The 24,407-nt window shown below is 44.3% G+C and overlaps 1 protein-coding gene across 4 annotated transcripts in view; it reads left to right on the top strand.

The window, feature by feature from the left end:
* ADAT2 (adenosine deaminase tRNA specific 2) overlaps positions 1–15,509 on the top strand; it is a 40,364-nt gene extending 24,855 nt beyond the window's left edge. For all 4 annotated transcript variants that reach the window (XM_029596513.1, XM_029596516.1, XM_029596514.1 and 1 more), the window contains exons 5-6: positions 4,513–4,585; positions 14,770–15,509. In XM_029596513.1, coding sequence (XP_029452373.1) covers positions 4,513–4,585; positions 14,770–14,813 — 117 coding nt within the window. In that variant the 3' untranslated portion in view covers positions 14,814–15,509. The remainder of the gene's footprint in view (positions 1–4,512; positions 4,586–14,769) is intronic.
* The last annotated feature ends 8,898 nt before the right edge of the window (positions 15,510–24,407 follow it).

Below are 24,407 nucleotides of genomic sequence, written 5' to 3'. Positions count from 1 at the left end.
AGAAGATGTAGCACCACTGGAATGCGCTGCAAATGTTGTACCTGCTATTGATATAAATGTCAAAACAACATTTACACCAATAGTACAAAATGTAAACGAGAGTTTGTGCAGATGGCACATAAGAAACTCATGTATTTTTCTAACTGACGTAAACTCGCTGACCCACAAGGAGCAGTTCAGCATGTTGCTCGTCGGAGCCCAGTTCTCCACCCAGCTTTCCTTTGAGAGGCCTACACTGGATTCATCACATTCGGTCTCATTCTTTGAGAGAGAAAAAAGCCCTGCAATGCAGTTTAAATCTCCAGGGGATTTTTTTTTTTTTCAGGAACTGACAGCAAGCAGCAGGAAAGCTAATGATGACATTTTTGGAAAGGCAACCCTAAGTCGTAGTGTGTTTTTACTGGCTGGTAACAGAATATTTGAAAAAAATTAGATACTCGTATGTAAACTGAGCAGATATGCTTTCTAAATCTTAGAACAGCCTCATGGAAATGACACGATATTTTTACAAAGTGACTTCTATCTCTGGTGCTCTGCTGTAAGCATCCTGTATCTTAGGGGCCAGTTCATTCAGGCTTTTCTGTCTTTCTGCGTCAGTGGGCAAAGACCTTGATTCAGGCTTTTAGTATTCTCCATGATTATCTGCACAGGATCTGTGTTTGAGATATGATGCATTTTGCCATAAGGGAAAGGGGCTTGAGGATCCATATCACAGTTAATTCTTTTCATACCCTTGAGGCTGCAAATCTGAATTTTTCAAATCATGTCTAAACTGCCCTGATTTTTTTTTCTTTGTTGATGGCACCATCTTGACTTTCTAATACCAAGGGACCTTCATTTTCAGCTTTTTATTTTATTTCCCCATGGAATTTATCAGTAGTTATTACAACAAGAACAAAAATAATTACCTGCAAAAATGACTTTTTTTTTCCCCCCATTATCTCCCATTTTTGTTCTTGCTATGAACACTGATCTATTTCTAGGAAAAATAAAATAAACACTGAAAACGAAGTCCTCTACTCAATGCACAGTTCAGTCTTGCTGTTTGGGAATTTTTGCTTGCTGTCATTGACTGATACATACTCTTCTAATACCTCATAAATACTGTGTACATAGTGAAAAAAAAAACATTGGTTCTGGTAATATAGACTTGATAGATTTCTAGCTTTGTGAAAAAGCTAAACTCAGGTGGGAGAGGAATTGAAATGTCTCGGAAGTTTTGCTTTGCTGTAAACAGTCACGTCCTGGTGATTTTTCATTGATAATTCTGAAGCAAAACTTTTAAGAAATTCCTCTCTCCCTCAGGAATTAATTCAGACCTGTAGAGAAAAGTCAAATATCTCCTGAAAAGGAGAACCGTGCCAGTTCTCAGTACCGCATGCAGGCCAGCCGATGTAATAAAATCTGCACTAAAACGGGAGTAACAATTTAGCATGGGTTTTGGTTAGCGCGTGGTAGAAATATACATAGTAGCATAGTACTGTGGGGTGCAGAAAGCTAACAGGATGCAAATTGAGCAGGGTAAAAAAAAACCGTACTAAATGAAAATAACACGCAGAAAATGTGTTACCCTTAAAATCCGCACTAATCCAGAAAAAAGCTTTAAAAAGTGCTTTAAGAATAGAAGCAGACTGGTAGGTGCTTGGTTGGAAGGAGTGTGACCAAAATGTTCATGCATGTGACATTAGTGCTGTGCATACCACCTTGGGCACAATCTCGCATGCAAGGCCATTTGGGGACGGCATACCAATTGAAATCGAAGGGTAAGCTCTCCGAGGTGAGTGCTGAACATTATGTGCTTTGGAGCTGGGCATCCCAAGTAGGGCACAAAAGAATGTGAACTATATGACTGTAGTTCCCTTCTCTATAAAGCTTACCCTTTCATTTCTTGTGGCATTCCTTGCCAAAATGGCCTTGCATGCCAGAATATGCCTAAGTCAGAATGCAGTCTTGCATGCAAATTCACTGTGCCACACTGCCAGTATGTACTGTCCAGCTGTAGGTGTCCACCTCAGAGAGCTCACAGTTCGATTTTACTTGCCATGCCTTGCTACAGTGGGGAATACACCTACAGATAAACAGTACACACTGTCCCTATGGCACAATGGCATTCCATGTGAGATTGGCACTGTCCATCAGGGGTGGTAGGGGGTAGCAGTGTGTGTGTGTGTGTGTGTGTCTGTATGTGCACACACTCTCCCTTTCACTGTACACTTTCCAGTGCTCTCCTCTTCCATGTGGGAGGGTTAGTGTTGGGGAGTGTGGGAGGGGCAAATGTAGGGGTGTGTGCCTATGGCTGGGGATAATTGAAGTTGCTTCAGCTGGCACAATGCTGGAAATTTAACTCCTAAGTCTGAGGTGTAGTAAAGTACATTTCTGATGGCCATATTTTTTTGCTGTGCCCATATGGTAGTGTCTAGTGTTATGTTTGCTGGCTCGCGGGACGACCCCGCGAGCTGGTGCATTCGCCTCTGAATGTTGCTGCTTTCTCCGCTCCTCTCAATCAGGCCAATACAGAACGGTGCGCTCGGCTGCGCGTTTTAGAAGCGCTATTATCCCTTATACTGTACCCCTTACATCTATCTGTGTCTATCACACTATGCACAGCAATGGAATAACATTGGCCACTGGAAATGTGACTGCTCCACCTCAGAGCAAGGAAGGAGTTAAATTTCCAGCGTAATCTCTCTGAGAAGGACACCAGTCTTCATAAAACAGCTGAACAGTACACGCACAATGCCAAAGTGCATGCTGCTCAACTATTGGTGCCCGCCCCAGACAACTAACAATAGTGCCTGCTCCAGAGAGCTTATGGTTTGATTTTACTTGCCATTCCTTGTCAAAATGGCCTTGGATGCAAGAATGTGCCGAAAAGTTGGCATTTACTGTGACATTCTTGTATTCAATGCCATTTTGGCAAAACATAGCAAGTAAAGTCAAAGCATAAGCTCTCTAGGTGGGCATCTAAATAGCTGAATAAAACATAACCTCTCAGGGGCAGGCATCTACAGCTAAACAGTACACCAGAGTTGGGATACGCAGCACTTTGATACCGTTCAGCTGTGGGTGCCTAACCCCAGAGCGTACACTGGAAATTAAGAGGCCAGTGTTCAGAAGCCATTTAGATGGATAACTGAAAATGTATCCGTCTTATTGGCAAAACGGTGACATTTGAAGCCATAATTTGGGGGTAGTCTGGGGGCAGGTGGGAGGTTGCACCATAGGTCTGTTCTAAAGTTAGCCAGATATACTTATCCTGCTAACTTTAAGATAGTTGGGCTGGATAGATGTATCCTGCTACCTTAACTAGCCGCTCTGAGGCTAAATATGGACCCTTGTACTCCTGGATTCGAGGTGGAGTAAAACTTGCATTTCTGGCGGCGAAAGTTTATTCTAGTGCTGTGCCCAGTGTGGTAGAAGCAGCCAGATCGTACCATGCTGGGCACAGCAGTAGTGTATAACATGGCTACCAGAAATGGGAATTAAGTTTTACTCCTGCTCTGACACAGGAGTTACATTTCCAGCATTACAAAATGTGCCATAAGCTGTCTGCCCTTTAACCCACCTCCCTCCATTGATGGCAAATAGTTAATTCCTTTTTTAACATGAAATTTGCATGCACCTGTGCTACCTTTTTTTTTACTCTTGTTTTAGCGCACATTTTTCAACATTAACCCCGGTATTTAACAGGGGTTTTTAACTTAACCATGGAGAAATGAGAAAAAATGTGTGCTAAAACCAGGAGTGTAAACCTGCGTTCATGTCCGTGCGCCTTATTACATTGGCCCCACAGAGAACATTTACCATGTGCCATTTAGAAGCCAGCTTCCTTCTCCACTCCCCTGAGATTCTGTCTTCCTAGACAGTCATGTTTTTATAAACCCCTCAGACCTCAGGTTGCAGCATCGGGAGCCAATATTTTGAAGAAACAAGGCACAAGTATCCCATACAAGCAACAGATGACTCCAGTGCTCATGATATTGCTGCAGCTGCAAAAAATCATCACTTTGCATTTATGTATTAATCCCTGCCAGAAGGATGTGATAAGGAGATCTGTGGGTGCCTTTTAGATGGGAGCTACTTGGGAAGATCCTCACAAGTGTGAATCCTCTACTGGATACGCAGTGCTTGCCATGCTTCTCATCAAGACATGTTGTATTGCCAGAAATTGCTACTCATTTCACAGAAACCCTGGAACAGCCACACTGGTCACTTATGAAAACCTGATGACCAATCCAAGTCCTCAGGGTCACGGTTGCAGGTCCAAGCTGAAAGCTTTGGCTACAAGTGAACAGATTAAACTTGTGACTCGGGCAGAGTGCCAGCCCTCCAGCTGGACAGACCCCCGCTTCAGGGCTATCTCTGGCTCTTTCACCTTACAAAGCTCTTACTTGATGGGGGGAAAAAAGCAAATAAATTACAAAACAATTAGTATTTTTTTTTAATTTGTCATCATGCAGCTTTGGTAACTTTGATTGCCTTCATAACTCTCTGGTTGTTTGATTTTAACAGTGTATTGCTGGGTATCGAGCTGAAGAAGCTGTGGAGATGTTAAAAACTTTCTACAAGCAGGAAAACCCAAATGGTAAGAACACAAGACTAATGTGCACATACTGGGAGAGAGACCTTGGGGTGATACTGTCTGGCGATCTGAAGGCAACCAAGCAATGTGACAAGGCAATAGCTAAAGCCAGAAGAATGCTGGGTTGCATAGCGAGAAGAATAACCAGCAAGAAAAAGGTGATTATGCCTTTGTACAGGGCTTTGGTGAGGCCTCACCAGAAGTACTGTGTTCGGTTCCGGAGCCAGTATCTCAAAATGTATAGAGACAAGATGGAGGTGGTCCAAAGAAGGGAGATCAAAATGGTGTGGGGTCTATATCAGAAGACTTATGAGGAGAGGCTGAAGGATCTCTATACCCTGGAAGAGAGGAGGTTCAGGGGAGATATGATACAGATCTTCAGGTATCTGAAAGGTTGTAATGATGCATGAATTTCACACCTTTTCTATAGGAAAGGAAACAGTAGAACTAGGGGTTTTGAAATGAAACTCCAGTGAGGTTGACTCGGATCCAATATCAGGAAATATTTCTTCATGGAGAGAGTGATGGATGCCTGGAATGCCCTTCCAGAGGAGGTGGTGAGGATGAAAACTGTAAATTAATTCAAGAGGGCATGGGATAAACACTGGATCCCTAAAGGTTAGAGATTGGAAATGAAAAAAAGGGTGTATGGGGGTAACCTGCATGGAGCGGCAGTTATTACTCTTAATCAGAAGGCATGGGGATTAGTGCCATTAACTGATTGATTAGCCTTGATCTTTTTGGTGCAATTTCAACATTGCTCTCTGTTTCGATGGCGGGGGGGAAAAAGGGGAATAGGATTCAGACAATAGCCAATGCTGGGCTCCAAATTTTATGGTCCGGGGTACTGATATGTAGATATCAGTAAAAAAGTAGAGGACTGCTTCTGTGGCCAAGACCAAAAACAAAGCATATTCAAGCTGCATTGTTTGATTGTAAATATTACTACCCCTAACATAAGACTTGGGGATAACCAGCATGGAGCAGCAGTTATTACCCTTAACCAGGAACATACGAAACTAAGAACTTGACTTATTGGGTCAGACCAAGGGTCCATCAAGCACAGCATCCTGTTTCCAACTGTGGCCAATCCAGTATACAAGTACCTGGCAAATACCCAAACATTAACTACTAATGCCAGCAACAAGCAGTGGCTATTCCCTATCAATTATTAGTAGTTTATGGACTTCTCCAGGAACTTGTCCAAACCCTTTTTAAACTCAGCTAAGCTAACTGCCTTAACCATATCCTCTGACAATGAATTCCAGAGCTTAATTGTGCATTCAGTGAAAATGATTTTTTTTGTTTTAAATGTGCTACTTGCAAACTTCATGGAGTGCCCCCTAGTCCTTCTGTTATCTGAAAGAATAAACAACCAATCCACATTTATCCTTAGTAGTCTTCTCAAGATTTTGTAGACCTTCATCATATCCCTCCTCACCTATCTCTTCTCCAAGCTGAACAGCCCTAATCTCTTTAGCCTTTCCTCAAAGGGGAACTGTTGCATACACTTTATTATTTTGATTGTCCTTCTCTGTACCTTCTCCAGTGCAACTATATTTTTTTGGGAGATGCGGCAACCAGAATTGAACACAGTAGTCAAGGTGCGATCTCACCATGAAGCTATCGAGAGGCATTATGTCATTTTCAGTTTTATTCAGCAATGCTATTTTGACTGCCACAGCACACCGAGCCAGCGATTTCAATGTATTGTCCACTATGATGCCTAGATATTTTCCCGTTGATAAGCAGGCTGAATTAGCCATGCTGTCTGGGACATTCTCCCGAGTGGCTCGAGGTGGGAAACTTCTCTCCAGATGTACAGAGCTTGTGCGGCAGTTCCCGCATGACTGCCCCCACTGTCCTCAATTCTCTTTTTTCCTCTGCAGCTACCAGACACAGATCTCCTCTCCTCACGCTTTTATTCGTTTTCTTTCATTTTTCCTCTTCTCTTCATGTCGGTGAACCCCCAAAAGCACGTCGGTGAACCCCCAAAAGACCCCAGGCTTCAAGTATTGACAATGTGTCAAGGTTATGTCTGTCACCGACGAACATAACTGCTTCATGTTCCTGGGGCCGGACCACAACAAAACATCCTGCTGCGACTATGGTAGGGTGTCGCTGAGGGCCTAGAGGCAACGGGCCGAGGAGATTGCCAGGCTCCGGGAGCTCGAAAGGGCCTCTTCAGGCTCGTATGCTCCAATGCATTACTCCATGCAATCCTCATTGGAACAGGAAACCGGCGGGCCAGAAACGAGCATAGTCGCTGTAGCTGACCTCCAAGAAGCAGGGCCAGTTGGGGAAGCCCCCCAGAGAGCCAGGAGGTAAGGGCATGGGTGATAAACCCACTAAAAGCATCAACCAAACCGGCGCCTAAAGTAGTGCAGAACCATGCCCATCGAAGCAGGCCACTTCGAAGTCGAAGCACGACGCAGATTGACGCACAGGATGTGACGTGGCACAGCACACAGTCTGGAGCAACACACGGCACCCGACACAGAGTGTCAAATGATGCAGAGCATCGAACAATGCATGACACACATGAACACACGTCACTTGATGCTTGCCGGGCTGCACCGATGCATGCATCAAAGGGAAAGTCTCCTTCAATGCGAAAGGTGAAGGACAAATCACACCACACCGAGTTGACATACTCGACGCAAAAAAAGCAGGTGTTGCAACAGAGCACACGCCGGAGTGAATGTTCTCAATCACTGGTGTCAGGACCTTCAAACTCGAGGATTTCGATACTTTGGATGTAGACATCCTATATGTCTCGGAAGGTTCTCTTCCTCCTCTGCTAGGGGTAGTGTCCATACAGGGCTTTCCACAGTTTCTGAATGCAAACCAGCTACATCAGCTCCAAGAACCATTGGTAAAGAGACGGAAGGCTCACTGAAGATCAGGACCAGTCTCAGCAGGGTAAGGGCCCAGACTTATCAATTTTGCTGGCGGCAATACCTTCCTCCAGGGCTAAGAGGATTGTTCGCTCAGGAAAAGAGGGTGATGCATCTCCACCTCCACAGAAAAGGAAATATTCTTCTTCCCGCTGTGCCACCTTCTAGCCCCTTGGAGGAAGCCTTGTTGTCACAATCAGTGCTCTCTTCTCCCCATGTGAGTTTGAGGCAGAGGAAATGTCAGTGGTGATCTAAGCCCCTCAGCCTCGAAACCTGGGCGAGAACCAGTATACTCCTCTCCACCTTCACCGGGATCATCCACTGGCATACCATCGGACCCCCCCCCCCAGGGGAGCCGCCGGAGCCGTTTTCGCCCCCAGAAGACCTGTCTTGTTCTAAATTCATTGAAAAGGTGGGTGCCTTATTGAAGGTCGAGACCAAGAAGCTGCTGGATTTCAGGTCAGAGGTTCATGGGATTCTTAAAATCTTTGATGTTCCATCGGAACTGACTGCGCTTCCCTCTCATATGGTCCTCAACGTAGTAATGGACAAATCATGGAAGACTCCCTTCTCCTCTCCATCCACTTCTTGGAAGTTAGATCTGAAGTACAGGATGCGCAAGTCCTCACATTATGGACCAGTGCAGCTGCCTCACGCATCTGTGGTGGTGGAATTGGCCATGAAGAGAGCTAAAAAAGACTAGGTTGTACTCCAACACCCCCCCCCCCAGGTAAGGATAGTAAATACCTGGATGACTTCGGCAAGAAGGTGTCTCAGAGTGCGATGCTTAATGCCAAGATACAGCAGCATCAGTTCTATATTACGCAATAATTCTATGAATGCCTACAGGGCTTGAAGCCTAGGGATAATCAATCAGCCATTGACCAACCACAGACTCAGGTCATAGCAGACATGGAAGAATGCTTACACCCCCTGCTTTGCATCATATATGAAGCATTTGAGACATCAGCTAGAATGTCGATAGTAGCCAGAAGGATTGCCTGGCTGAGAGCGCAATCCACAACAATGTTCATGAGCAGCTGATGGATCTCCCTTGCAAAGGGGATAATTTGTTCAGTATTAAACTTCAGGAGACAGTTTCCCAGCTCAAAGAACAGAGCGTAGCGGTTTCCTCCCTTTACGTCATCAGTGGAGCAGGCTTCCACCAGAAGGTTCTACCCATCCTATAAGAAGCCCATCTACCAATGGCAACCATATAGACCCTTTGCATCTTATAGGTCTCCACCCTATCAACCACACAGGTAACAGCCTTAGCAAACTCAGCCCCGGGGATGCACTAGAACTCAACATCCTCAGAAACAACCCCATAACAACACCCAAAATCGCAGCAGTCTTTTTGCGGTCAGCTCACCCACAGCTACGGTCACCAATTGGCGGCAGGCTATCTTCATTTTACTAAGCCTGGAGTCCCATAAAATAAGATCGTTGGGTTCTCAGCATTGTGCGGAATGGATACTGATTGAATTTCTGGAGGATTCCACCGGTGCCCAAGCTTGTGTCGCGCTTCCAGGAGAAACAGACAATGTGCTTCTCCAAAAGGAAGTGCAGTCGTTGCTCAAACAATGGGCGATCCAAGTGATACCTCAACGTCAATAAAATCAAGGATTCTATTCCCAATGCTTCCTCATCCCCAAAAAGAGGGAGGGATTGTGGCTCATCTTGGACCTCCGAGCCCTCAACAAGTTAATTCTATGAGAAAAATTCAAAATGACTTCTCTCAAATCCATTGTGCCTTTTCTGCAACCCAATGACTGGATCTCAAGGATGCTTTTTCCACCATCCCGACGCACCTGTCCTCCTGGTGCTATCTTTGTAAGAGAATGCTTAACACATCCAGTTCAAGGTACATTCATTTGGCCTGTCGTCGGCACCCAGAGTGTTCACAAAATGTCTAGCCGTAGCTGTGGCCCACCTATGCAGAAAAAGGGGTAAAGGTTTTTCCTTATCTGGACGATTGGCTGTTAGTGGCCTTGAATTCCAAAATGCTGTGCTCCTGTCGAACACAGATGATAAGCTGCCTAGAGAATCTGGAATTAATAATCAACTATGATGTCCAGTCTCAACTCCACTCAAATTCTTCAATTCATAGGGGTGGTCATAAACACCAAAATTTGCAAAGCCTTTCTTCCCGCAGACAGTTTGAACCTTTTGCAAACTAACCTACAAGTTGTGGAGCCATTCGTATCCCACAGCTCATCAGATACTCAGTATCTTGGGACATATGGCAGCAGCAATATATGTGGCTCCCCATAGCCGCCTTTACATGCATCGACTACAATGGGGTCTCAAGACTCCGTGATCTTAGCACGACCACCTAATGCCATCATAGGTAGTCTTGACTCAGTCAATGATCTCTGACGTGAATTGGTGGTTATTGCCCATGGTCCTCAAGAAAGGGGCACCGTTTCGAAACCCAGCGTATCAGATAGTCATGACAACGTATCTGTCCACAAAGGGCTGGGGTGCACACATACTAACCTTAAAAATGTAGGGAATTTGGTCTCCCAGGGAAAGGACTCTCCAAACTGACCTTCTGGCATTGAGAGCTGTAAGGATCGCCATCTATACCTTCTCCCATCTACTCAAGGGGTGTGATGGTCTACACTGACAATCAAGTGGCCATGTTTTATTTAAACAGGAAAGGCGGGTTGGTTCCAAGACCCTATGCAGAGAATCAGTGCTGATCCTGGAGAGGGCACTGGCTCACTCAGTTGCAGGCGACCTGCCTTCCAGATATCAAGAACATAGAAGCTGACAGGCTCAGCAGAATTTTTCTAATCGGAGAAAGTTCTTTTTTACTCAACGCACAATTAAACTCTGGAATTTGTTGCCAGAGAATGTGGTTCGTGCAGTTAGTATAGCTGTGTTTAAAAAAGGATTGGATAAGTTCTTGGAGGAGAAGTCCATTACCTGCTATTAAGTTCACTTAGAGAATAGCCACTGCCATTAGCAATGGTTACATGGAATAGACTTAGTTTTTGGGTACTTGCCAGGTTCTTATGGCCTGGATTGGCCACTGTTGGAAACAGGATGCTGGGCTTGATGGACCCTTGGTCTGACCCAGTATGGCATTTTCTTATGTTCTTATGTTTCACCCCCACGAGTGGGCACTGCCTTGGGAAATCGCAAACTCTCTGTTCAGTAGGTGGGGGATACTCTACATGGACCTTTTTGCAACAGAGTCCAATGCAAAACTGCTGAAGTTTTGTTCTCTTTACCAAAGCAAGCACAGAGTTGCTCAGGATGCATTCTTAATTCCGTGGGAGCGAAACCTGTTTTATGCATACCCTCCAATACCTCTAATAGGTCGAGTAATTAAAAAATGCATCCCGGAAGGGGCAGATCTCATCCTCATTGCACTGGCATGGCCCAGGCAGCCGTGGTACACCTATCTCATTCACCTCTCCATTCTGCTGCCAGTTCTTCTGGGAAAGAGAATGGACCTACTGACGCAGGAGGACGGCACACTTCTTCTTCCAATGCAGGACGTTCAGCATCCGATGGCTTGGAGATTGAAAGGGAAATGTTGTCACCTCCCGCTCCTGACTGAAATTCAGGACATTCTAATATCCTCCAGGAAGCCATCCACAAGGAAAAATTACACTGGCAAATGGCACAGATGCCTGCACTGGTGCACAACTGTGTCAATAGACCCATTCGGATGTTCACTGCAGCAATTGCTACACTATCTGCATTTGCTGTATTCTTCTGGTCTGGCAATATCATCCATCAAAGTACACCTCAGTGCATCATCCTTCCATTCAGGGAAATTCAATATCCATGCATCCCTTGGTATCTCGTTTCATGAGAGGTGCTCTGAAACTCTGTCTTCTAGTTTCAAGGCCAGCATTTCCTTGGGATATCAACCTCATGTTGAAAACTCTTATGTGTCCGCCCTTTGAACCAATGCAAATCGCTTCCATGAAATTCTTGATGTGGAAAGTGGTGTTTTTAGTAGCGATACGTCAGCAAGGTGAGCTAGCAAACTTCAAGTGCTAGTCCACTATCCACCTTGGGGCGGATTTTCAGAGCCCTGCTCGCCTAAATCCGCCCAAAACCGGGCGGATTTAGGCGACCAGGGCCCTGCACGCCGGTATGCCTACATTCAAAGAGGCCTACCGGCGCGCGCAGACCCCGGGACTCACGTAAGTCCCTGGGTTTTCGGAGGGGGGGCGGGCCCGGTCGTCGCGGCGTTTCGGGGGCGTGTCGGCAGCGTTTTGGGGGCGGGTATGGGGGGCGTGGCTACGGCCCGGGGCTGTCCGGGGGCGTGGCCGCGCCCTCCGTACCCGCCCCCAGGTCGCGGCCCGGCGCGCAGGAGGCCCGCTCGCGCGCGGGGATTTACTTCTCCCTCCGGGAGGCGTAAATCCCTGGAGAAAGGTAAGGGGGGGTGTAGACAGGGCCGGGCGGGTGGGTTAGGTAGAGGAAGGGAGGGGAAGGTGAGGGGAGGGCGTTAGAGGATTCCCTCCAAGGCCGCTCCGATTTCGGAGCGGCCTTGGAGGGAACGGGGGTAGGCTGTGCGGCTCGGCGCGCGCCGGCTATACAAAATCGATAGCCTTGCGCGCGCCGATCCAGGTTTTTAGCAGATACGTGCGGCTCCGCGCGTATCTACTAAAATCCAGCGTACTTTTGTTTGCGCCTGGAGCGCAAACAAAAGTAGGCCTATTCGCGGAGTCTGAAAATCCGCCCCCTTATTTGCAATTCTACCATGACAACATCACCTTGCGGACCCATCCATCCTTCCTTCCAAAGGTGATCTCATCCTTTCATCTGAATCAGACAATGACTTTACCAGCCTTCTTTTCAAAACCACATGGATTGCAAGAGAGCCCTGGCACACTACAAACAGAGGACTTTCGCCTAACCGGCATTCCAAACTTTTTGTCTCCTTCAACCCTAGTGCGCCATAGGCAAAAGAACATTAGCCAACTGGTTTACTCAGTGTATTCATTTCTGCTTCTCGTCTCAGCCAAAATGCCTTGAATCAAAAGTGAAATCGCATCAGCTCCGAGCCACGGCAGCTTCTATAGCCCATCTTCGCATTGTGCCTCTTCAGGACGTATGTAAAGTGGCGACTTGGTCCTCTCTATATACCTTCACATCTCGTTACTGCCTTCAACCTCAAGCAAGATCAGATGCAGCTATGGGGCAGGTGATACTGCATTACGCCACTGGCGCATAGATCTGTCCACCAATTAGTGGGTCTTTCCACACACTGAGAATCTGCAGTATGACAATAGGAAGGACTGTCTCCTTTCGACATTGGCAACAGTGTGCTTAATCTACCCTTAGCTGGGGACTTCCAGACAGCATGGCTAATTCAGCCTGCTTATTGACGGGGGAAAATAGCAAGTTTGCTTACCGTAAACGGTGTTTTCCATAAATAGCAGGATGAATTAGCCATGCGTTCCTGCCCTTCCTCCCTGGACAGTCTCACATTCTTTCTATCTGCTCTTACTCACTTTTTCTGTTCACTGCTCGTCCATGCTTTCTTATTAACTGAGGACACTGGGGGCAGTTGCGCAGAAACTACTGTGCAGGCATGCAGAGCAAAGGTCTGTATAACTGGAAAGAAGTTTCCCGCCTGGGAGGATGTCCCAGACAGCATGACTAATTCAACTTGCTATCTGTGGGAAAACACTGTTTACGGTAAGCAAACTTGCTTTTTTTCTTGGCTGGTAACTTCTAACAAGAAACCTAACATCATGTAACTACAGTATGAGCATATTTTTTCCTTATGCATCACCTTGCACTTGTCCATGTTAAATTTCATTTGCCATTTAAGCACCCAATCTTCCAGTCTCACAAGGTCTTCCTGCAATTTATCTCAATCTGCTTGTGATTTAACTACTCTGAATAATTTTGTCATCTGCAAATTTGATAACCTCACTCGTCATTCCCCTTTCCAGATCATTTATAAATATACAAGCCGTTAAGCCCGTCACAACGGGCTACATTACATTTTTGTTTTCGGTCCATTTTCGAAAACAGCACCCTCCTACACTTTTTCTCCCTCATTCCCCCTTCCCCTCAGTCACTCACCCCCTTCCCACCCCTCAGTCTTACTCACTCTCTGTCTCCCACTGCCTCCTTCCCCTCACTCTCACCTCCCTCCCCTTCCCTCAGTCACTCCCCACCCTGTCTCAATCCCATCCCCTCCCCCTCAGCCCTCCTCCACTCCCTTTTCTCTGCTCCACAACTTCTTACCCTTCCACTTACTCACATCCCTGTCTCTCACCTCTCCCTCATTCTCCCTCTCCCCTCACTCTTCCCCACCCCCTCCCTCCCCCTCTCAGTCCCTCCCCTCCCTCCCTCAGTCCGTCCCTCCCTCCCACTCAGTCCCTCCCTCCCACTCAGTCCCTCCCCCTCCCTCCCTCTCACTCAGTCCCTCCCTCCCCCCTCCCTCACTCAGTCCCTCCCTCCCCCTCACTCAGTCCCTCCCTCCCCCCTCTCACTCAGTCCGTCCCTCCCTCTCACTCAGTCCCTCCCTCCCTCCCTCTCTCTCTCTCTCTCCTCCCTCCCTCGCTACTGGCTGCCGCTGCTCCTCGTCGTCGTTCGCTGCCGCCGCTGCCACCAGACGCCACCATCGCCGCCGCTGCCACCCGACGTCGCCATGTTTTTGTTTTTTTTTACGCTGGCTAAGACCGACGTCCTTGCCCGCACATGCGCAGTAGAGCTGTGCTCTACTGCGCATTTGCGGGCCGTCGGTCAGGGCCCATTTATAAGGTAGATTAAAGCGCTGGTCCAAGTACAAATCCCTGAAGCACTCCACTGTTTACCACTGTCCAAGGAGAAAACTGACCATTTAAACTTACTCTGTTTCCTGTCCTTTAACCAATTTGCAGTCCACAAAAGGACATTGCCTCCTATCCTATGGTTTTTTAATTTTCTTAGAAGCCTCTCATGGGGGACTTTGTCAAACGCCTTCTGAAAATCCAAATACGCCATATCTGCTAGTTCACATATTTATTCATCTCTTCAAAAATATGTAGCAGATTTGTGAGGCAAGACTTCCCTTGGCTAAATCCATGCTGGTTGTGTCCCATTAAACCATGTCTATCTAAATGTTTTGTGATTTTGTTCTTTAGAATAGTTTCTATGATTTTTCCAGACTCTGAAGTCAGGCTCACCAGACTATAGTTTCCCGGTTCAACCATGGAGCCCTTTTTAGATACCATTGTTTGATTACACGGTTTATGGTTTAGCTAGAGCTGCTGACAGTGGCCTTTGAGCATTTCTCATCCTTTTTGCCTTTTCTGTTTCTTTTAACAGCGCCAAAATCAAAGGCACGGAAAAAGGATTCAGATGAAAGTTAGGTCTTAGGTGATGGAAGACTCAATACAAATCCTCCGTTGTGAAGGAAGACCATGTCTGTGACACTGTTTTTGGGACAAAGGACATCAATGAAGTGGAAATCTGATGTTTTATTGCTGGAGTTTTACTAATGGAATATTACAGTCAGATTTATAATAATGGACATTTATTTAATTTTTTATTTTTATGTAAAAAATTTCAGTGCTGCACCATCCATAATCCTAGGTGGCATACAAGAGTACATTCATATTAAAAAGCATGCAAATTTCTCAACTTGTAAAATTCAGCTCCCCCAAGCCCAGTAGCTAATTTGTACTGATGTGTCAGAATACACATTATTTATATAGCACTGTTCTTCATAATTCCCCTAGTTAAATATCCCTACTCTAAAGAGCTTATGCTCATAGGTTTGAGCTCATGGGGGGTTAAGTGACTTATTTGGATGTAATCACAGACAGTTCCGCTATTGGTAAGGACAGAGACATTGGATGGCGATTCGTTCCTAGTAGGTAGCAGCCTCATAAGCCTTGTACTGCACTAATAGCCATTCTGGGCAGCACATGAGTGGGATTTTCATTATAGTTATCTTGGCAACAGCAGTTTAATGTTGTTCTTTTGACAACATTTTGTATCTGTACCGTAGAGAGCTAATCAATTCATTAAAAAAGGTCATGTGCAGAGAAATATGCTGTTTCCCATCCTTTTGGGTTTTTTTTTGTCTGTGTTCTTGAGTGAATCTTTAAAGTTCATCTGATTGGTGGTCTGTGATTGTCTTTTTGCCCACTTGTATGTTTAGGGGGTACTAGTGGGGGGAGTGTATGAGCATGAAAGGACAGTGAGGATAGGAGGAGTGTGCTGCATGGGTGAATGAATTGTAACCATTTATTTGAGATTTTTTTTTTATATACCGACATTCATCAATGATATCATATCGGTTCACATTGTAACACAAAACGGCGCCTGGAGTAGCGCTTTACATCGAACAGAGGTAGCAGAGGTAACTTTACATCGAACAATAGTAGCGTGAGGGCAGATGAGGCAGGAAGAGAGTGGCATGCATGTGGTGTAGAGTTAGAGGGGGGAAGAAAAGAAAGCAGGTGGAAGAGTCAGGGGGGGGGGGGGGCAGATAGTGAGAGTTAATGCTCAGGGAGGTAGGGACCTACATCAGTGTCATCTGGGAATGACAAGCAGGCAGGAACCACCAGTCAACAGCTGGAGGAGAAGTGGCATCAATGTGCATTTAACAGAGGAAGAGAAGGACCACCTGGTGTGGCAGAAGGATCTGGAAGAGCACCGCCAAGGATGTCAAAATCCTGTCGGTGATGACCAAAATAGTGGATTGGCTGAAGCATTGCTGACAAGGTCCCTGCTACTGAGGGACCTTGTACCTGTAACCAACATCTCCTGAAAAAAAATTGGAAATACAACACACTTTTAGCTTGCTGTATGCAAGGCACCAAAATAAATCATGCTGATGACATGTTGATACCCATCCCATGGATCTTAACATACGTAGTGGAATAGCAGGCACTTTTGGCACCATGAGTCTACTTTTGAACTTCTTAGCTAATGCTTTCGGTACCTACCCCAGAGACCGTTTTTGTATAGGGGGGGTAGTACTCTCTGGTACCATTTGGTACACACCCAAAAGCCAATCCCAGAGAGCTTGCATGTATTGCAGGATAGTATGCACCTTTGGCAGCATCCACCAGTGTATACTATTCTGCTTTTGGTACCAGCCCTAGAGCTACAGCTTTATTTTTTAGCTGATGCTTTGGTTTGATTTCCATTTTTAACTTGGCAGACAACTAGCCTTCACAGTATTTCCCTTCTGTGAAATTTCGCACCTCCATCAACTGTGAACTTGCTTGAGCCAGGACAGCCTGCTCCTCTCAGACTCGCCTTTCTTCAGCAGTAAAGTGTCCTCATTTCTCTCTTCCCTCTCTTCTTTGCTCTAACATTTCTGCCACTAATTCTTTAGCTCACCTGCAAAATGTACTAAAGCATAGAAAAGAAAACCCCTTATGTAAGCTACAGAAAAGCTCAGAGAAGCACCTACACACACAGCACCACAAAGAACTAAAATGGCTACCAGAATCATGACTTAACTTTTACTCCTGCCCTGACCCAGGAGTTAAATTTCTTACATTAAAAACAAGTGCTAAAATGTCTCCCCGCTAACGGCTCTCCAAACTGCCCTGTAATAGCTAATGCCCTCTTTTACATGTGGTTTGCATGCACCACGTTAAGCATATCACAGGTATTTTGGCGCTAAAACCTATATAAAATGCAGGAGTAAGGATAGTGCTGGAAAACATGCACTAAAACTAAGAGTAAAAACCTGCAATAGGGTCAGCGTGGCTTACATCTGGTCCACAGTGAGCAAGATAATGTTTGAAGGGGAAAGGAAGTTTAAACAACAGGAGAATTATTGTCTATGTGCTCTAGTGTCTAGTCAATACTACATCTCTGCCCTAGCAAAGAAAGATACATGTTTCCTCTTAATACTTATCCACATTTTATTATAAGTTCTGTTTGGTCAAGTTGCTGATTGATAGCTCCCCTAGAAGGTCAACTGATGTGACTTCAATATGATGAGTTCACCCAAATATGATACCTTGGAATGTACTTTATACCTATCTTTCTATAATCATCAGATGTTTTTAGCACATTTCTTGCAATTGGATTGCATAATGACTTTCAAAGGAGGAAGGGAAGATGGAGCCACATTTTTATTAATGGTCCTTTATAATTTGAGTAACACTGAAGCAGAGGGAAAGGAAGTTGTAAAGTATCACACAGATAGCAGTAAAGGAGATCTGGCCATAGGTTTTACAATTTCTCCAGACTCATAATTTAAGGCTCCAATTACAGCTTTATACTTGGGGGGGGGGGGGTGTTTGGGTTTTTTTTTGTGTTTTGTCCTTTCTCACAGGACAAGCAGGATGTTAGTCCTCACATATGGGTGACATCAGGATGGAGCCCAATCACGGAACACTTTTGTCAAAGTTTCTAGAACTTTGACTGGCACCTACTGGGCATGCCCAGCAATGCACTGACCCTGCATCCAGCAGGGGTCCCTCTTCGGTCTTCTTTTTTCCACGCAGCAGTAGCCACGTGGGTTAAGGAGCTCTCATGAGATTCCTGACAGGAATTTTCCTCACAGAACTTCTTTCAACAAATTTCAAAAAAACTTACCCCATAGGGCTACCCCTATCCATATACATACTCCGTGGTCGAAAGGTAAGGTTTTACCCTTGTTGCGGTCGATTCCCGTCGAGTTATCCCTTCGGTGCCTACCGGCCATTGACCGCACCATGGCTAAATTTTTTGCCGGAGTCATGGCGTCGGGTTTTCGTTGGTGCCCAGACTGTAATTGAACAATGTCCATCACTGACCCACACGGGGTCTGTGATATGTGTTTGGGGTCCGACCACGATGTCCTAACTTGCACCAAATGTGCCCAAATGACACTGAAGGGCCACAAGGCTCATTTAGGGAAAATGGAGTTTCTCTTTATCCATTGTACCTGAAGACTGGAGAGTGGCCAATGTAACCCCAATATTTAAAAAAGGCTCCAGGGGCGATCCAGGTAACTATAGACCAGTGAGCATAACTTCAGTGCCGGGAAAAATAGTGGAAACTATTCTCAAGATCAAAATCGTAGAGCATATAGAAAGACATGATTTAATGGAACACAGTCAACACTGATTTACCCAAGGGAAGTCTTGCCTAACAAATCTGCTTCATCTTTTTGAAGGGGTTAATAAACATGTGGATAAAGGTGAACCGGTAGATATAGTGTATTTGGATTTTCAGAAGGCGTTTGACAAAGTCCCTCATGAAAGGCTTCTACGAAAACTAAAAAGTCATGGGATAGGAGGCGATGTCCTTTCGTGGATTACAAACTGGTTAAAAGACAGGAAACAGAGAGTAGGATTAAATGGTCAATTTTCTCAGTGGAAAAGGGTAAACAGTGGAGTGCCTCAGGGATCTGTACTTGGACTGGTGCTTTTCAATATATATATAAATGATCTGGAAAGGAATACGATGAGTGAGGTTATCAAATTTGCGGATGATACAAAATTATTCAGAGTAGTTAAATCACAAGCAGACTGTGATACATTACAGGAGGACCTTGCAAGACTGGAAGATTGGGCATCCAAATGGCAGATGAAATTTAATGTGGACAAGTGCAAGGTGTTGCATATAGGGAAAAAAACCCCTTGCTGTAGTTACACGATGTTAGGTTCTATATTAGGAGCTACCACCCAGGAAAAAGATCTAGGCATCATAGTGGATAATACTTTAAAATCGTCGGCTCAGTGTGCTGCAGCAGTCAAAAAAGCAAACAGAATGTTAGGAATTATTAGGAAGGGAATGGTTAATAAAACGGAAAATGTCATATTGCCTCTATATCGCTCCATGGTGAGATCACACCTTGAATACTATGTACAATTCTGGTCGCCACATCTCAAAAAAGATATAGTTGCGATGGAGAAGGTACAGAGAAGGGCAACCAAAATGATAAAGGGGATGGAACAGCTACCCTATGAGGAAAGGCTGAAGAGGTTAGGGCTGTTCAGCTTGGAGAAGAGATGGCTGAGGAGGGGATATGATAGAGGTCTTTAAGATCATGAGAGGTCTTGAACGAGTAGATGTGACTCGGTTATTTACACTTTCAAATAATAGAAGGACTAGGAGGCATTCCATTAAGTTAGCAAGTAGCACATTTAAGACTAATCGGAGAAAATTCTTTTTCACTCAACGCACAATAAAGCTCTGGAATTTGTTGCCAGAGGATGTGGTTAGTGCAGTTAGTGTAGCTGGGTTCAAAAAAGGTTTGGATAAGTTCTTGGAGGAGAAATCCATTAACGGCTATTAATCAAGTTTACTTAGGGAATAGCCACTGCTATTAATTACATCAGTAGCATGGGATCTTCTTAGTGTTTGAATAATTGCCAGGTTCTTGTGGCCTGGTTTGGCCTCTGTTGGAAACAGGATTCTGTGCTTGATGGACCTTGGTCTGACCCAGCATGGCAATTTGTTATGTTCTTATATTTCAGTTAAAAACCCCGACTCCATCGATAGCTTCGACTTCGTATGAGCCGGTTCCATCGACCGCTGCTGCCCGACTGGCGTCGACGATTCGAAAGGTGTCGATTCCCTCCTTGCCTCCTCAAGAAAAGGACCAAGGTGATCATCTTGAAGGACGTCGACACCATCATCACAAGGCTCAGTCCGCCGATCCAGGCAAGCCCTCTGCATCGGCGTCAACAGAGCCACCGACAAAGAAGCCCTGTACAGAAAATGCCCCATCCTCTTCTGTGACCGGGCCACCGAGGCGTTCCCCCACCTTCAGTGGTGCTGGGATCCGCGATTGCACCTTCACCGGTGGACCCTCCGGCTACGCCAGTGCTGCCTCCTACTCCAGAGCCGGGGTTCCACACCCCAGGCTTCCGCAAGGAATTGGATCGGATGATCCAAGAGGCCATTGGTAAAGCACTTCAGGGCATCCAACCTCCATAGACTCCAGTATTTATTTATTTATTTATTTATTTATTTAGAAAGTTTTATATACTGCACAAATGGATATAATATATCCGTCTAGGTGGTTTACAAATATTCAAGACAAATGCATAATTTTAAAACAAATAAAGACATTTATATACAACACAAGAAAATTATGTAGGGTTCATTTATAGGTAAATTATATAGATATTGTAACTGAAAAGCTTGAGTGAAGAGATGAGTTTTTAGTAATTTTTTGAATTCTCTACGATTAGAGGTTAATACTGGACCAGCAACTGAAAAAATACGTTTACGAGTTAACGATAGGCTAACAGATTTTATAGATGGAATTTCAGTATACATTTATCAAGAGAGCGTATTTGTCTAGATGGTTTGTAAATTCTTAACAGAGAACATAGCCAGATTGAGTCAATGTTATATATTAGGTTATGTATTGTAGATAAAATTTTGTATGTTATACGGTACGATATTGGAAGCCAGTGTAATTGTTGCAAAACAGGAGTGATATGTTCGTTTCGAGGGACATTATATAACATGCGAGCAGTTGCATTTTGAACCAGTTGTAATGGGTGAATTACTGATTGTGGTAAGCCAAGATATAGTGCATTACAATAGTCTAAAGATGATAGTATTAATGTTTGTGTAATCAATCGAAAATCGTTTGGGAGAAGTAATGGTTTTAATTTCTTTAACGTGAATTTTAAAGAGAGATATTTTTACAGTTTCAGATATGTTATTTGTCATAGCCAATTTGGAGTCAATAATTACTCCTAAATTTTTTGCATGTGGTTTTATGTGGATGATTTGATTCTCAAATGTAAAATTTGGTGGAGGTTTGTAAATCGAATCAGGTATGGTAGATAGATAAATTAGCTCTGTTTTGTTTGTATTTAATTTTAACCTGTTATGGGAAAGCCAAGTTTTTATTGTGGAAAGGTATAATTGCAGTAAAGAGAAAGTTTTGGTCCATGAATCAGTGAAAGGTATAGTAAACTGGATATCATCAGCATAGATTTTGAAGTTTAAATTTAGACCGGCTAAAAGACGGCACAGAGGTAGTAGATATAGGTTGAATAAGAGAGCCGATAAGGCTGAGCCTTGAGGTACTCCTGTTGAGGTGGAGTACCAATCTGATTGATATTTGTTTATCATGATTTTTTGTTGACGATTTGTTATGAATGAAAGAAACCACTGAAGAGGAAAACCAGAAATACCTATTTGAGTTAAATTGGAGATGAGGATATCATGATTTATTGTATCAAATGCAGCAGAGATATCAATTAAAACAAGTAAGTAATTTGTATTGGAGTCAAAACCTCGAATTGTAGTATCAAATGATATGAGTAATGATTCGGTACTATGACCTTTTCTAAATCCATGTTGATTGTTGTGTAAAATGTTATTTTCCTCAATATAATCGGATATTTGATGTAGTACTACTGATTCTATAATCTTCGCAAGTGATGGTAATAAAGCAATGGGGCAATAATTGGTTACATCAGAGGGGTCGTGATTTTTCTTTTTTGGGATCGGTATAATTGCAGTTTGTTTTAAGGAATCCGGGAATATGCCTTGTTGTAAAAAAGCATTTACTATTTCTGAAATAACAGGAGCAAGTGTGTCCTTTGATTCTTTGAGTAAGAAGCCTGAGCACGGGTTAAAAAGACTATTTGATGGTTTGGATTTTGAAAGGATATTGATAATTGTTTTGTCATTTGTTGGTAAAAATTCAGAAAAAGTACAAGCAAGTAGGGGTAAATTACTTTTTGGAATTGGTAAAGACTCAAATTCATTTGAGATATCTACTGGTTTTTTTCTTGAAAAATGAGGCAATGTTATTGCAGAAATCATTGGAGATATCAGAAGGTGAATTAGATTGTATTGTGGTTAAATTTTTTACTATTGAAAAAAGAGTTTTTGGGTTACCATTTGCCTGTTTAATTTTAGCAGAGTAGAAAGATTTTTTAGTATATATATTATCTCTTTCTTGTATTTTTGTAAAAGTGCATAATATTCTTGTTTACGTACAGGTATAGGATTTTTTCGGCATCTTCGCTCAAGATTGCGAAGTTTTCGTTTGGTATTTTTTAAGGAATCATTGTACCATGTAGCAGATTTTTTTGTTAATGTTTTTTGTGGTTTTAACGGTGCAATTTGATATATCAGTTATATCAGGGTATGGATTTTGATTAATTATTGGCATTAATGTATCAAGAAAAAGATCAGTGTTAATTTTCTTTCGACGTAAGGTGTTAGAAATATCTTGAGATGACTGGATTTTATTTTTATGTGAGTTCTTTATTTTTCCTGTGGCTTTAATGAGATAATGATCAGACCATGGGACAGGAGTGATATCTGAAGAAAATTCCATGTTAGATTGATTATAATAAAGTTGGTCTAGAGTTTTCCTAATCTGTGAGTGGAATCTGTTATAAGAGGGCTAAAGCCTAAACCTTGTAGTGCATCTGAAAAATTGATTATGATAGGGTTTTGTTGCATTTTGTTAAAATGTAAATTAAAATCTCCAGTACCGGTCCCCAAGCTGGTGACCGATCCAATTCCTGTAGCACTCGCACCACTACTGGGTAGACTGGATGCATTGATCAGTGCCCTGCCTCCGATGGAACCGAGAGCACTGGTGGCTCCAGTGCCTTCCACACAGATTCCATTATCATCGCATGATGAGGAAACACCGATACCCATTCCACCGTCTGGGATTTTACCACAGACTTGTCCATTGATGTCACTGTTCCCTTTGGTGCCTCCATCGATGCCGTCGGTGCCACATCCGATGCCTAGGCCTGGTCCTTTGGGATTAGCACAGTTTCTTCCTGCTGGAGATCAGCCCTATGATCCTTGGACCGATGATATGTCCCAAGATACAGATGATCTACCATCAGAGCCCTTTCCCCCTGATGAAAGACGACGTTCTCCACCAGAAGGTCTGTCTTTTATTAATTTCATCAAGGAAATGTCTGAAACCATTCCCTTTCAACTTCAGATGGAAGAGGACTCTAGGCACAAGATGCTGGAAGTACTCCAATTTCTAGATGCTCCTAAGGAAATAATGTCTATACCTATTCATGAAATCCTGCTTGATCTCCTGAAGAGAAACTGGGAACACCCATGTTCAGTCCCACCTGTCAACCGCAAGACAGATGCCACCTATCTAGAGCAGTCAGCTCCTGGGTTCCAAAAGTCACAATTGGATCATCATTCTGTGGTTGTTGAATCAGCCCAGAAGAAGGCACAACATTCAAAACCTCATTCCTCCATACCTCCAGGGAAGGAAAAAAAATCCCTGGATGCCTTGGCAGGTGTGTCTTCCGTGGCTCAATGCTCATATCTCGCATTGCCTCTTACCAGTTATACATGACCCAGTATAACAGGGACCTTTTTAAGAGGATTCAGGATTTCTCTGATTCTTTACCAGAGCAACTCCAGGCTCAACTTCATACTCTGGCCCAGAAAGGTCTGGATGCTAGAAAGCACAAAGTCCGTGCTGTGTATATCATCTTTGACACTGCCTCTAGAGAGTCTGCAGTGGGAATTAGTGCAAGAAGATGGGCCTGGCTCAAATCCTCGAACTTAAGACCAGAAGTCCAAGACATGTTAGCAGATCTACCCTGTGTGGTTGATAATCTCTTCGGGGAAAAGATCCGAGAGACCGTGGCGCAGTTGAAGGACCACCATGAAATGCTACGCCAGCTTTCTTCTGTGCCGTCTGAGTTCCCTTCTGCCCCTAAGAGAACTTTCAAGCGTGACTCTAAGCGGCCGGCCTACAAGCCAAGGAAATTTTATCCTCCGGCTTCTAGAGGACACTCTTCCAGACCTTACCAAAAAGGTCAATCCAGGCAGACTCAGCCTCAAAAGTCTCAGCCAGCTTCTCAGCCTGGACCAGTGTCAGGGTTTTGACTCCTTCCTAGAGAGTGTAAGCCAACCTCCTCTTCCATCCATATTGGTCGGCGATCGGCTCTGCCACTTCAACAGCACTTGGCATACAGTCACCACAGACCAGTGGGTATTTGCAGTAGTCACTCAGGGTTACCACCTAAATTTCCTGA

The sequence above is a fragment of the Rhinatrema bivittatum genome, chromosome 3 (assembly GCF_901001135.1).
Source record: "Rhinatrema bivittatum chromosome 3, aRhiBiv1.1, whole genome shotgun sequence".
NCBI classification, from domain to species: domain Eukaryota; kingdom Metazoa; phylum Chordata; class Amphibia; order Gymnophiona; family Rhinatrematidae; genus Rhinatrema; species Rhinatrema bivittatum.
The sequence above is the reverse complement of the archived record's forward strand: the minus strand, read 5'-3'. Positions and strand labels throughout refer to the sequence as shown.